The sequence below is a fragment of the Cherax quadricarinatus genome, chromosome 46, assembly GCF_038502225.1.
Source record: "Cherax quadricarinatus isolate ZL_2023a chromosome 46, ASM3850222v1, whole genome shotgun sequence".
NCBI classification, from domain to species: domain Eukaryota; kingdom Metazoa; phylum Arthropoda; class Malacostraca; order Decapoda; family Parastacidae; genus Cherax; species Cherax quadricarinatus.
Window position 1 is genome coordinate 17529644 of NC_091337.1, and position 15216 is coordinate 17544859.

Below are 15216 nucleotides of genomic sequence, written 5' to 3' on the forward strand. Positions count from 1 at the left end.
TAGGCTGGAATTATGACTAAAGTTCCTGAACCTGTACTCCCTGGAATGCAGGCGGGAGAGATGCATGATTATATACACCTGGAAAATCCTAGAGGGACTAGTACCGAACTTGCACACGAAAATCGCTCGCAACGAAAGCAAAGGACTCGGCAGACGATGCAACATCGCCCCAATGACAATACAATAAGTGTCAGGGGCCCGAGACTGTTCAGCTGCCTCTCAGCATACATAAGGGAGATTACCATTAGACCCCTGGCTGTCTTCAAGCAGGCACTGGACAAGCACCTAAAGTCGGTACCTGACCAGCCGGGCTGTGGCTCGTACATTGGATTGCGTGCAGCCAGCAGTAATAGCCTGGTTGATCAGGCTCTGATCCACCAGGAGGCCTGGTCACAGACTGGGCCGTGGGGGCGTTGACCCCTGGAACTCTCTCCAGGTAAACTCCAGGTCTCCAGTGTTCAGTAGGTATAGTTGCTGGTATCAGCAGTGGTGCTTGTCATCTCTAACTAGTTTTGGAGGATTCTTATACCAGGTTTTTATGATTAGTTTTAGATAGTTTGCTGTTGCTGAGTCTCAGTCGCATACACCATGAATAGAGATAGTCATGATTTTATTATTAAATTGATAGGAAAGCACTGAACCTCTAGGTAATCATACATTCCCTGGGGAATGGAAGGTAATCACATTTGTTCCAAGGAAAAGGAGGGTAACTCCAATCAATTTCTTGGATTGAGAAGCCTTCACCAGCATCAAAGCATCCCTGCAAGGGATGCAAGATGATATGTTTGTAGAGATGTTTGTAGTAGATGGATTGACTGATAGTCTGGTTGCATCTTGAGTCACAGTTTCATACATCATAAGTGACATATGCATAATGCTGTGATTGTAGATAAATTGACTGGTATCAGTCTGGCTTTGTCTAAGGTCACAAAAGTTCAGCTCAAGCTTTTTGTGCATCATTATCATTAGGCTGCTAATAAGACTTCTTCCATGAGTGGATATGCCCTGGACTACTTATAATTTGTGTAATGCAGTCAAATGTTAATGCATGAAGTGCATACAATCAGTTGTATTATTGTTCTCTGTCACAATGACAGTGCTTCCAGCTGTATCATTGTTCTGTCACAATGACAGTGCTTCCAGCTGTATCATTGTTCTGTCACAATGACAGTGCTTCCAGCTGTGTACTGTATACATTTCAGAGTCCATCAAGATGCACCTTGGATTATGATCTAATTCAGTTTTCTGGGAGGATGGAAGGGATAGTAATTTAACAAGGGATTCTTTCCCAAGGTAGATTGATATGTTTTCATTGTCTTTCAGCACTGATTATTTTTTGTTCATTTGGAATTCAGTTGAAGTTTTCATGATGTGAAGGAAGATGGATTAAAATCAATTATTCACTAATAGATGTTTAATATCCCGAGAGTGTCATCAGAATACATTATGTATCAACATTAGGACAACATTTATGATTATGATTACAACATTTACAAGAAATACAATAAATATTTCAGTACTTGAGAGCGATTGGTCTGCACACTCGGCCATGTCTGACCAAACAAGCCAAATTGCCTCTTGTCTCCAGCTTGAAAATGGCTGAAATTTCTGAAATTCTTCAACATTATGATTACAGGTATGTGATGAGTAAACAATACAGGGAAACCGTGCTACCATGCGAATATAAATATTCTTGGTGTTGCCTTGCAACCAAAATTATATACAAGCAAATACGAATATATTTTTAATTGCACGTAAAATTAACCAAATATAAACAGGACTAGTATTGTGCCTTTAAAGTGGGATCATTGGTGAATCCATTAAGAGTACTAACCTTAATGACATGGATAATTAAACAACAGAGTTCAGTAACTTAAATAGTGAAAGATTCACTACATATTCAGTTGGTGGCAAATTTTTATACATTATTATGCTTTAAATATTCACTTATTTTTTATTATGCAAATATTTAAAGTAACAGAATAATATTTCAGAAGGTATATACAGTATAGGTTTAAATTTAACAGAGTTAAATAACTGGCAAAATACTGACTTGCGACACTAAGCATCTCTGTGTATACAATTGAGCACTTACGATCAATTTTAGTACAGTAGTGTAGTCTCCTGTATTGTTAATTATGTCCAAATGTTGAGAAAGTGAATTTTAATATAGACTAATGCTGAAATTGTATTAACTCGAATTTCCAAGCCAAATTTCGTTGTGGGAGGTGAATCCATGATAAATACTTAATTTGTGAAAGGCATAGTACACAGCCTTAACTCTGGCAGGTGAAGGCAAACACACTGGATACAATAAGATAACTGACTCAGCACTTGATAGGAAGGAGGTAAGGAAAATGCTATAGTATGCCACTGAACAGAGATAAAATTTAGTCATTTGATCTGGTGAGCATCAAATATTATCTTCACTGCTTAAGAAACATGCAGAAATTGTATTAAAATAATATTGGCAATTATTTTCTTGCCTATAGGAGCCATTTAATTTAGTTTCTCTTGAAACCATTAGAAATCCCAGGAAATTATATTGGAGATAAATATCTAAGAATAAAAACTGCCTAAATAGTAATCAATATTCACTTGAAAGAAACATAACCAGAAGTCTTACAGTAGTTTCATTTTAAAGTTATGGCACAAATCTGTTAATAAAATATATAAAAAAATGACCTTGCTTGACTGCTGAAAAGTCATGCTTGGCACAGTTTTATGAATGGGGAAAAAGTAATGGTCAATAAGATCCACCATCAATACTGCGGACCTCACGGGATATAACTTACTCTTTTTATTTTTCACATATAAGAGAAATATCATTTTTCAGTAGAGTTATTTACTAAGAGTAAAACTATGGGAAAATTGATAAGTTCTGACCCCTTGAAGAAGGTTCCTTGATGCCAATGAAGGACTTATCCATGGAATTGGATCTGATCTCCCTTCCCATGGATTGAACCTGATTATCTCCCATTTTCCCAGGCACTGCATGACCCCAAACTGTTTAGCTCTCCTCCATGAATTTAATAATAATTATAAATATAAATTTTGACCATTGAACAAGTAACATATGGCTTTCAGAATTCCCTTTACCTTCCAGCATGCTGTAGGGATCAAACAATACACTAGCTGAATCACTCGTAGACAGGGTTGAAATGGCACATCACATGTATAAAATACATAGAGTAAATATTAATGGCATTAAAAAGTGTTATGCTAATATCAGAGGTAAAAGGCCTTTTTTAAACATCAAGTTCTACAAGGGCACTAACTTGACGCTTGAGAAAGTTGAGGAGCCACCATGTACTTTGACAAGGCACATGCAATGAGTACATCATGGCTCTATGACACTGTGAGAAACACCTTTTAACTATCAACAAATAATTTTTCCATAACATTGTATAAAAAATTACATTAAACTATCTAATATAACATTTAGGTGCATATTCATTAAGTCATGTAATATATATATATATATGTAGTCTTGCATTGTTCATCAAAGCTCATCAGATCACTTTATGTACTCTCAGTTTGCTATCATAAATTCTTGTCTTCCCTCATGGCTAATGTTATTCCTTTAAGGATTTTTTTTTAATTATTCTTCACTGATAAAACTAAAAGAAGCATTACAGATAGTAATGGCACACTTAATTTTAAAACACAGGTAAACAGTGTCTGAAAATATTCTTCATACAAATAAAACTAAAGAAAAAAAATCAGTTTTTAGTTTATCATTTTTTACTGTATTGTTTTAAGGCATTTTTCACCATAGTTAAGATTAAGTTGGCCCTTACTGTTTGGAGCACCTCATATTACCTGGACAGTTAGTGCTCTGGAGCTTTGAATGAGCAACAGGAGAAAGTACAGTATATGCAAAATGAAAGAATATTCCTGTGAGATCTCAGGAACTTTGCCAAGATCATTCTTGAATGCCACATGTGAACACACTAAACAAACTCACTCTTTACTCAGGCATTGGATTTGTCTATTTGGGGAATCTATAATATAATAAATTAAATCAAAATAAATAAAAGTCCCACTTATCACTTGAGTATTAACACATGCCCATATTTTTGTCTTTGGAACAACATACAGTAAGTACAGTACTTCTCTCCAGTTCCTTAGACATCAAATTCTGTACCTACTGTGTTTACTAATCTAATAAATATAATTTGGAAGATTTATTTAGATTTCAGGGTGTATCTGTGAAAAATCCAAGGGAAGAAAATATTTACACCAGGGACACAAGATTACGTATGTCATTGATGCAGGTAAAACTTTTGATACCGAAATAGGGGTACAAGAATATTTGATAAATGAACTAAGGATATCTTCAGTTAAAAAATAAAAAAGGTTGAAAACAATGCTTATTTTCACTTCTAAAACATATTACTCAACACAATACTTAATATTAACACACACCTATATTAGTAATGAAGGAAAACTTTCTCCTTAGCAACATTCTGTAGTTTTTATCATCAAGCTCATGCTTTCCAAATAATTTTTTTAAATAATTTAATTATACAGAATATTTTTTTCCCAAAGATAAAAAATGAGAACCCTCCTAAAAATTACATCACAAACTAAGGTTCAATTCACTGTACAACCGAGGTCATCCAACTACACTACAACCCAAGCCAACACATTTCCCTGGAACATAGAGTATTGCTTTACCTTACACACACACACACACACACACACACATATATATATATATATATATATATATATATATATATATATATATATATATATATATATATATATATATATATATATATATATATATATATATATATACGTATATATATATATATATATTTTTTTTTTTTTTCAACAAGTCGGCCGTCTCCCACCGAGGCATATATATATATATATATATATATATATATATATATATATATATATCTATATATATATATATATATATATATATATATATATATATATATTTATCTATCTATCTATCTATCTATCTATCTATCTATCTATCTATCTATCTATCTATCTATCTATCTATCTATCTATCTATCTATCTATCTATCTATCTATCTATCTATCTATCTATCTCTTTCTTTCTTTCTTTCTTTCTTTCAACGTACCAGCTGTATCCCACCAAGGCAGGGTGGCCCAAAAAGAAAAACAAAAGTTTCTCTTTTTAACTTTAGTAATGTATACAGGAGAAGGGGTTACTAGCCCCTTGCTCCTGGCATTTTAGTCGCCTCTTGCAACACGCATGGCTTACGGAGGAAGAATTCTGTTCCACTTCCCCATGGAGATAAGAGGAAATAAACAAGAACAAGAACTAGAAAGAAAATAGAAGAAAACCCAGAGGGGTGTGTATATATATGCTTGTACATGTATGTGTAGTGTGACCTAAGTGTAAGTAGAAGTATCAAGACGTACCTGAAATCTTGCATGTTTATGAGACAGAAAAAAGGACACCAGTAATCCTACCATCATGTAAAACAATTACAGGCTTTCGTTTTACACTCACATCCTGCCAAGTGAGTGTAAAATGAAAGCCTGTAATTGTTTTACAAGATGGTAGGATTGCTGGTGTCTTTTGTCTGTCTCATAAATATGCAAGATTACAGGTACGTCTTGCTACTTCTACTTACACTTAGGTTACACTACACATACATGTACAAGCATATATATATATACACACCCCTCTGGGTTTTCTTCTGTTTTTTTTCTTGTTCTTGTTCTTGTTTATTTCCTCTTATGTCCATGGGGAAGTGGAACAGAATTCTTGCTCCATAAGCCATGCGTGTTGTAAGAGGCGACTAAAATGCTGGGAGCAAGGGGCTAGTAACCCCTTCTGTATAAATTACTAAATTTAAAAAGAGAAACTCTCGTTTTTCTTTTTGGGCCACCCTGCCTCAGTGGGATACGGCCGGTGCGTTAAAAAAAAAATATATATATATATACAAATATATATATATATATATATATATATATATATATATACGTATATATATATATATATATATACATGCACACACACACAAACACAGAGTGATCTCTTATTGCACACCATTACCATTTACACCTTCACGCCTTTACAAGTCCTAAATTTTTTTTTTTAAATCGATACTTACAATATTTGTTACCTCAATCGTTACCTTGAATTCCCCAAGTATCCAGTATCTTGAAGTACAGTACTGTAGTGATACTGCAACCTGATAGGCCCTATATATCCGAGTATTGATCCATATGTTATATATTATAGTCTTTGGTATCTAGTGAATGAAATATTTCTATGCATTAATGTCAAACAGTGAAACTAAAGTATAGACTATTAGGTTTCTCAGAAAAAATATTCAGTGCGTATTTATGTTCTTTCCTTACTATGATCCTTTTGTACATAAACAAATAACTATAATTATGATTCTGTACAAAGACATGTCAAAATTTTAAATTGAAATTATTTCAGTTTGAATTCAAAGGGAGAATAAGTTATTGACAAGGAATACAAGAGTGCCCCAGTGAAATAGTCTTTACTAACTTAAGTCAGTTGGCTCAAACAACCAGTTTCCACTGAACAACCATACATATCTCTCTTTCAACTCTAGTCAGAAAGGAAGCTGACTAGTCTAACATGAACAATAAATACCAGAAACTTTGACAATTACATCATCTCGCACAGTACTGGTGTCCCTCGCTTTGTGGCAGGTGTGATCCAGGGCTATAACAGCTGCAATCCAGGCCTGCAGCAGCTGCAATCCAGGCCTGCAGCAGCTGCAATCCAGGCTTTTAGCAGCTGCAATTCAGGCCTATAGCAGCTGCAATCCAGGCCTATAACAGCTGTAATCCAGGTCTATAGCAGCTGCAATCCAGGCCTATAGCAGCTGCAATCCAGGCCTATAGCAGCTGCAATCCAGGCCTATAACAGCTGTAATCCAGGCTTATAGCAGCTGTAATCCAGGCCTATAGCAGCTGCAATCCAGGCCTATCACAGCTGCAATTCAGGCCTATAGCAGCTGTAATAAACTATCAGATCATCAACACTTAATTCCTCGTGAAAAGTCTTCAGTGCATTTGTGAACCACACTGACCAAATAAGGCCAATATACAATATATTGCACATATAAAATTACCAATAGGAAGAGTTCATGCTTAATAATGAATTCGCACGAAGTGAACCTGTATAAAGCAAAGGGACACCCGTAAGTTTTCTTTTATACATTCCCTAAACAAAATCTGGACAAGTTAATTTGGTCATTTATTTCACCCATGAGAGAATACCTGGGTCTATTGTATTGTACTGCTGGTATCTTTATTTTACATTTACTCTTATCCTTATTATGCATTCGTACTAAATACTGTACATATTCTGACATTATTTTAGTGACCTTATTTGGCACTTCACTATGCACTGCAAGTACTACTATCTGGTAGCTTATTTTAAAATGAAAAACAGTTTTAGTAATTATACGTACACAGTTTTAAAATTAAATAATGTTTTTTGTAGACATTAGAAAAATATATGTGAAATATTGCAAGACTGGGACACTACTATATCTGTAACTACACCTTAGTCATGAAATTATACAAAAAAAGAGAGATTTTCTTAATGATTTTAAGTTTGGACATGAATATTTACTAAACACATATAAACACTATCCTCTTATGAGATTTTTTTTTTCTTGCAAAATTGTTACTATGTCATCTTAAAGAGAAATGTCAACAAACATACAACACAAATAACAACACAGTGAAAAGCACATATATATGTATATATTCTCCACCACAAGTGTTTATTAAGACAATGCTACTGGCATGTCTTGCATGCACAAAACACTTCATGAGATCAATCACAACAGCCCAGCCTGATGCCTACTTTACCACTGAGACCACAAGTTCGCTGGCCCGGACATTAAGTCGAGGTACCATGGTGTCAGGGTACAGTTTCTGGCACTTTTTTCTGCACACTACCTTCTCATATAGTTTCAAGAAGTCTCATTTCAGCTAGAATTATTGCATCTCAAGCTGACAGCAGTCTAGCCAAGACCATCACCACTACAACCACTTCCAGTAGAAGGCCTGGCACCGCAACTGCTCCGCCTTCTGCCGAGCCAGCTATTTCTCCTCAGTGATCCTTACGACGATTTCTTCGCCGTTTCTTGTTCTTGCGACATTCCTGAACTGGAATACATGCCCCACGGTGAAGCACAGAGGGAGGTGGGCAATAACAGCCAGCCCTGCAGCGTCGGGTATAACACTTGGGGTTGGGCGTTGGGTTGCGACACGTAGCACGGCATGGAGGAGCACATTCCATATATTCAGCTCCGTGGGGACAACCCAGACCTGCAATAACACAGTTGAGTTTCTTTATAATGGGTTTTAACATTAATATGTACTGTGAATATTTATGTTTGTGTATTACTGTACAATACTGTACTTAAATCTAAAATCAATGGCATAACCTTGTGAAGAGCTAGTCAAAATTAAGGTTAATAATTATACACAAATATTCTAATTAGCCGCTGCTTAATACCGTGCAGTAGGGCCCCACTTATACGACAGGTTAGGTTCCAGGCTACTGCCAGAAAGCAGAAAGCCACTTATAAATGCATATAGGAAATGCCAGATAACATGTTTACACTAACATATACATATTAAGTTAGCAATAGAACTAGGCATTAAAAACAATAAAAAGTAAAATACGTACACATACAGTACACTCATTACTTACCTTGAAATATTTGTAGTCTTAATATAGAGTGAGAGATGAGTAGTATTTATTGTAAGAAGTCAGGTGTGGGAGGTACGGTAGCCAGCCAGGCCACCCCACCCACACGTAATGTACTACTACATTTAACCCGTAAATGGTCAAAATGTATATATACGTTTTTTCAACATTTGAAAGTATGTAAAAAAGTAGATCTTCTTTTTGTTTTTCTACATTTGAAAATGTGTAAAAAAACTTTGATCTACTTTTTTTTTTTTTGTTATATTTGAAAATATGTAAAAAAAAACTTAGATCTACTTTTGTAGCACTACACATGTGAACGTAGATCTGCTTGGACCGCTTATGGGTTAAAGCGCCCCAGAGCGATAAAATGCATATACAATACATTCATTACTTACCTTAAAATATTTGTACAGTGGACCCCCGGTTAACGAACTTTTTTCATTCCAGTAGTATGTCCAGGTGCCAGTACTGACCGAATTTTTTCCCATAAGGAATATTGTGAAGTAGATTAGTCCATTTCAGACCCCCAAACATACACGTACAAACGCACTTACATAAATACACTTACATAATTGGTCGCATTTGGAGGTGATCGTTAAGCGGGGGTCCACTGTAGTCTTAATGTAGTGTGAGAGGGGAGTAAATGAATAAAAGAAGTGAGAGAGGAGAGATGTGTGGAGTTATGTAAACAAGCAGATGAACACATCTGGTTTAGTTCATACACGTAACGTCTCATATTTACGTTAATTTATTCTACTTTGGGGTGTATTTATCATGTTTTTATGATAGTAATGTGTTTATTATATAATTTTGAAAAAAATATCATAGATGGATTAATGAAAATGTTTATATTAATGTAATATACAACATTTAATGCATTTCAGAGTGATTATTATTGTGTATTATTATTATTATCAGAATAAAACATGAAATAACTTTAAAACACTTGAAAATTTGGAAAGTTTCCATACATTTTGGAGAGATGCAGAGCTCACTGAACTCATGAAAAATGTAAACAAATCAGGTAAGGCATGGTAGCCATATTAGAAAGTCAGGTGGGAGAGCTGTATAGCAAGTTTTGGTCATAATTTCAAATGTCTGTATTAGTGCAATGCCATAAGATGAAACGCTGTAAAGTGGGACTCTACTGTATTATTACATTCACAAAATATGTACCAAACCCATGTGGATCAAAGAGCACTGAATACTGTAGTTTTAAGTGTCTTAGCCAATGCTTTTGACAAAACATAATTATTACCATACAATTTCCTTTGTGTAAAGGTAAGGGGGACAGAAGAGAGTGCAAGAATTAGAGGAAAATAAGCCTGTTAAATATACTAAGTAAAATGTATGGTCAAGTTATTACTGAAAGAATTAAGGGTAAGAAAGAGAGCAGGATCACAGATGAAGAAGGTATTAGGAAGGTGTAGACCAAGTGTTTACAATGAAGCATGTAAATGAGCAATATTTAGATATGGGAAAGGAAGTTTTTGTTACATTTATTAATTTATTAAAGGAATATGAGCTGTATGACCCTGGTGGTTTAGTGCTTACTTTTAATTATAATAAAGGAATATGAAAGGGTGGCTAGGGAAGCAATGTGGCAGATGTTGCAAGTGTATGGAATAGGTGGTAGGTTACTGAAAGCAGTTAAGAATTAATATGAAGATAGTGAGGCTCATGTTAGGGTATGTAGGGGGGAGGAAGATTATTTTCCAGTAAAAGTAGGCCTTAGACATGGATGTGTGATGTCACCATGGCTGTTTAACATGTTTATATATGGGACTGGAAAAGAAATGAATGCTAAGGTGTTGGGAAGAATTTTTTTTTTTTTAACACGTCGGCCGGTTAACCTGAATCCCAGCTCACACTCCAACAGCTTGTCAGATCCCAAAGACCATTTGTCTCCACTCGCTCCTATCTAACACGCTTGCTGTAAGTCCAAGCCCCTCGCCCACAAAACCTCCTTTACCCCTCCCTCCAACCTATTCGGGGATGACCCCTACCCTGCCTTCCTTCCCCTACAGATTTATATGCTCTCCAAGTCATTCTGCTTTGTTCCATTTTCTCTAAATGACCAAACAATCTCAACAGCCCCTCTCCAGCCCTCTGATTAATAACTTTTAGTAACTCCGCACCTAATTTCCACACTACAGATTCTCTGCAAAATACTTACACCACAAACCATACCACGGACGGGGATAGAACCCGCGATCAGAGAGTCTCAAAACTCCAGACAGTCGTGGTCTGGGGATTTGAGACTTTCTGATCGCAGGTTCTATCCCCGTCCGTGGTATGGTTTGTTTGCAATCGTGTCATTACAATTTCGTGAGTCATGTTAACTTACAGCATTTACAACCCATGCTTCATACCTATATAAGAGCATTGGTACCACTATGCACATTCCCTTTGCCTCCATGGGAAGAGGTAAAGGATTAAAATATATAGAATCTAATACATAATGGGAGTTGTCACATTTGCTTTTTGCCATTGATGCTGTGCTTTTGAAAGATTCTGAAGAGAATTCACAAAGGTATGTTAAGGATATGTAAAAGAAGGAAATTAAAAATGAACACAGGAAAGTGCAAGGTTATAAGGGTAACAAAAAATTTAGTTAATAAAAGATTGGGTATTAGATTGGATAGAGGGAGTATAGAGGAAGTAAATGTGTTCAGATATTTGTGAGTGGGCTTGTCAGCAGATGGGTCTATGAGAGATGAGGTGAATCATAGAACTGATGAAGAGAAAAAGGTGAGTGGTGCACTGAGGAATCTGTGGAGACAAAGAACATTATCCATAGAAGTAAAAAGGGGAATGTATGAGAGTATAATGGTACCAACACTTATATGTGGGTTTGAAGCATGAGTTGTAAATGTTGTAGTGCGGAGGAGATCGGAGGCAGTGAAAATGTCATATCTGAAGGCAATGTGTGGTGTAAATATTAAGCAGAGAATTCATAGTCTGGAGATTAGGAGGAGGTGTAGAATTACTAGAAGTATTATCCAGAGGGCTGAGGAAGGGTTGTTGAAGTGGTTTGGATATTTAGAGAGGATGGAGCAAAACAGGATGACTTGCAAATTGTATAAATCTGTAGTGTAGGGAAGCCAGGGTAGGAGTCACCCTAGGAAAGGTTGGCGGGATGGGGTAAAGGAGGTTTTATATGCAAGGGGTTTGAACATCCAGCAGATATGTGTGAGCATGTTAGATAGAAGTAAATGGAGGCAAGTAAGTTCTATGACTTGACATGCTGTTAGAGTGTGAGCATGGTAACATTTATGAAGGGATTCAAGAAAACTGGTTAGCCAGACTCAAGTCCTGGAGTTGGAAAGTACAATGCCTACATTCTGAAGGAGGGGTGGAGATATCTGCAGGTTGGAGGGGCATCTAAACTGTAGTTTTGGCACACCTCTGGCAAGACAGTGATGGAGTGAGTAATGGTGAAAGTGTTTCTTCTTTTTCAGGTCATCCTACCTCAGTGGGAGACGACCAGTATGTTGAAAAAAGGTGTGTGTGCTTTTTTTTAATAATTGTTAAAAGGTGTCTGAAAGCTCTCTCACAGCTTGCAATAAACATTAAGTTTACTGCTAATTTTATTTCTCTAGAGCTTATTATATGTTCACTGTATATTCAGGTTATCTTAGTTACACTTTCTTCTGAGTGTGAATGAAAACTCATTAAACAATAAATTCACAGGTCAATTTTATTTCCACTTTCACCACAAACTGACTACCTTAGGTATGTAAGATTACCTGTCCATAACACCACCTCTCCATCTTCCTCTCCCTTTCTCCTTCCCACCTCCCAGCTTTGCCATGTAGCTCTGAATGATCCTTACATGTTTAGTGCTTAAAGTAAATATTATAATAATTATTTTCATACTTTACAGAAACATTTGGAATGTGGAGACTTTATGCTGCTTGTTCAACTGATAATTCTCAAGCAGTTGTCTCTTACTGGCACTGATAAGCAATAGGGGTGGGAATTCGAGTTGTTTCATAAGGCAAAAAACAAGAAATGCAGCAGTAATTTCTAAAAGGTAAGCAAAGCAACATCAAATCTAATGTGACAAGTGCAAGTCAATGAAATGACAGAGTAGGAACTGCAGAACATAGTTCCATACTGCCCTTGCCATGGCTGCTATTAAGAAAATATCTGAAGAATAAAATTACACACTGCTCTTGCCATGGCTGCTACTAAGTGAATCTGAAGAATAAAAATTAAAGTACAGTGGCTGGAAAAATTTACATCTTGCACACAAACTGAATATGATTCCAAAGAAAATATTTTGGTTCGTCTTGAACTATTATCTTGGGATTTAACTACAATTTGTGTGTTTCTTGAGAAAGAAGTGTGTTTTGCCTCTTGTATTGAGCCTTAGACTATCATATTATACATTTTAAATAAATACTAAGGGAATATCAGTGTGGCACTCACCCCCGCATTTACTTTGCTTACGCCACTCTTGGACAGGGATACCAAGCCTCTGACACTGTCGTGCATACGCCTGCAGGGTATCACACTCGCATCGCCGTGTTGAACGACATTCGCACATGTCTAGGATACACGACCTGTTAAAAAGGATATATAAAAACATTTAAAGATTTTTACACTGTTGTCCATGTTTATTCTCCCATAATAGAATAGGCTAACCTAGTTCAAGCAAATATTTTATAAGTCTGCATACTGCATTCTATGCATCATTACTGCCCATACATTGGTGGGTCATTACTAACAATGAACCACCAAATGGTGGTGGGATAATCTATTTCTTTAAATGTTTTCATTTTTTCATCAATTATTCTGGCTTAATAAAATTTGTAAAATTCTTGTTTCCCCACTTACTCGTAGAATTTATCGATGGCAACAATGCTGTGGCAGGCCTGGAACACAGTGCTATTAAGTAAGCCACACTGGTTAAGTGTTTGATTTTGTGGCATAGGGCATGTCAAGCGCTGTGGTCGACGCACATTTGCCTTTAGTGCATTACTCATTTTGCGGGAACACTGAACAACTTTTCCTGTGGACCATGACATAGCCATTTGATTTGCAGTGTCAGCTAGGTTACCATCTTTAGTGGTTAGATCATCAGAAATGTTGTTATTAAAGTTTCCACACAAGCCGCACATATGACCTCTCATCTCAACAGGCACTTCTACTTCCACATAACTGATGCCATCCCACAGTACACGCACTCCTGTTTCAGAAATAATAAAGTCAGTCAAAATAGCACAAAGTATTAAACAAACTATTATTATATTAAGTAAAACAGTTGGCATATTACCTTTAATATTCTACAGTAGGCATATTACCTGTAGTATTCTACAGTAATACAATTGTAGGTTGTATTGTACTTTATTTTGTATATCAAACTTCATAACTATTACCAACTTTGTAGACAATATTATAAGGTTATTCTTTGTATTTCAGTGCACTAAGAGGTTAAGAGATATATTGAGCTTTGGTAATACAGAATGTATAACTAATCAGCCTCCATGTACCTTACTTATCCTTCAAAATCAATCAAATCAAATCAAAGTTTATTCTCTATAAGGATTACAATGCGGGATTTTCAGATTTTGGTTATTGTGTGGTTTACATGTAATAAAATACTAATTACAGAGGGGGCCATTAGAACACCTAGCAAGGCTAGGCATTTCGGGCAAACTTAGATTAATTCATAACCCTAAATTATTACAAATTGTGGAGTAAGTTGACTAAATACTAAGTGATTAAATACTAGTTTGTGAGTTTAGCAATGTGAATGCTTTTGTTTTGGCACAATACATAGTTTCTATATTGGAGTATCATAGGCAAACTTGGTGACTAGTTAGGAATCATTATTTTAAGATTATGATACGTATTTCTGTGCTTATAGTCAAATGGGTGAGTGAGTGAGTGTAAGTGTGAACCACCAGGTGGTTTTTATGTAGTTAGCTGACGGGGTGTATCAGGGAGATAAGATGTTTTCTAACGGTAGTTTTGAGGGTGATGAATGTGTCTGCAGTTCTAGAGTTTTCAGGTAGGGTGTTCCAGATTTTAGGGCCTTTGACATACATTGAATTTTTGTAAAGGTTTAGTCGGACACGGGGAATGTCATAGAGATGTTTGTGTCTGGTGTTATGCTTGTGGGTCCTGTCACAACTATCAAGAAAGCATTTTAGGTCAAGGTTAATATTGGAATTTAAGGTCCTGTATATGTAGATTGCACAGTAGTAAGTGTGGATGTTCTGAACAGGGAGTAAGTTTAAATCTATGAAGAGTGGGGGGGAAGGGGTGTTGCCAGGGATGGGATTTAGTGATTATTCTTACTGCGGCTTTTTGTTGAGTTATTATTGGCTTTAGGTGTGTTGCTGCAGTTGAACCCCAAGCACAAATAGCATAGGTGAGGTATGGATAAATGAGTGAATGGTATAGTGTGAGAAGGGCATTTTGCGGCACATAGTATCGTATCATGGGGAAGGGGGTCTTGATATTGGTGAATGCCTTGTGATCAAAATAATTTGGAACTA

General features: G+C 36.1%; 1 protein-coding gene across 2 annotated transcripts in view; it reads right to left on the reverse strand.

The window, feature by feature from the left end:
- Nucleotides 1–5716: 5716 nt before the first annotated feature.
- The window catches only part of LOC128696708 (BMP-binding endothelial regulator protein), a 503091-nt gene continuing 493591 nt past the window's right edge, over nt 5717–15216 (reverse strand). The window contains exons 11-13 of one of the 2 annotated variants that reach the window (XM_053788079.2): nt 13550–13901; nt 13142–13275; nt 5717–8319 (exon numbers count right to left, since the gene is read on the reverse strand). In XM_053788079.2, the coding sequence (XP_053644054.2) occupies nt 8102–8319; nt 13142–13275; nt 13550–13901 (704 nt within the window). In that variant the 3' untranslated portion in view covers nt 5717–8101. The remainder of the gene's footprint in view (nt 8320–13141; nt 13276–13549; nt 13902–15216) is intronic. The other variant, XM_070094579.1, reaches the window with a different exon arrangement.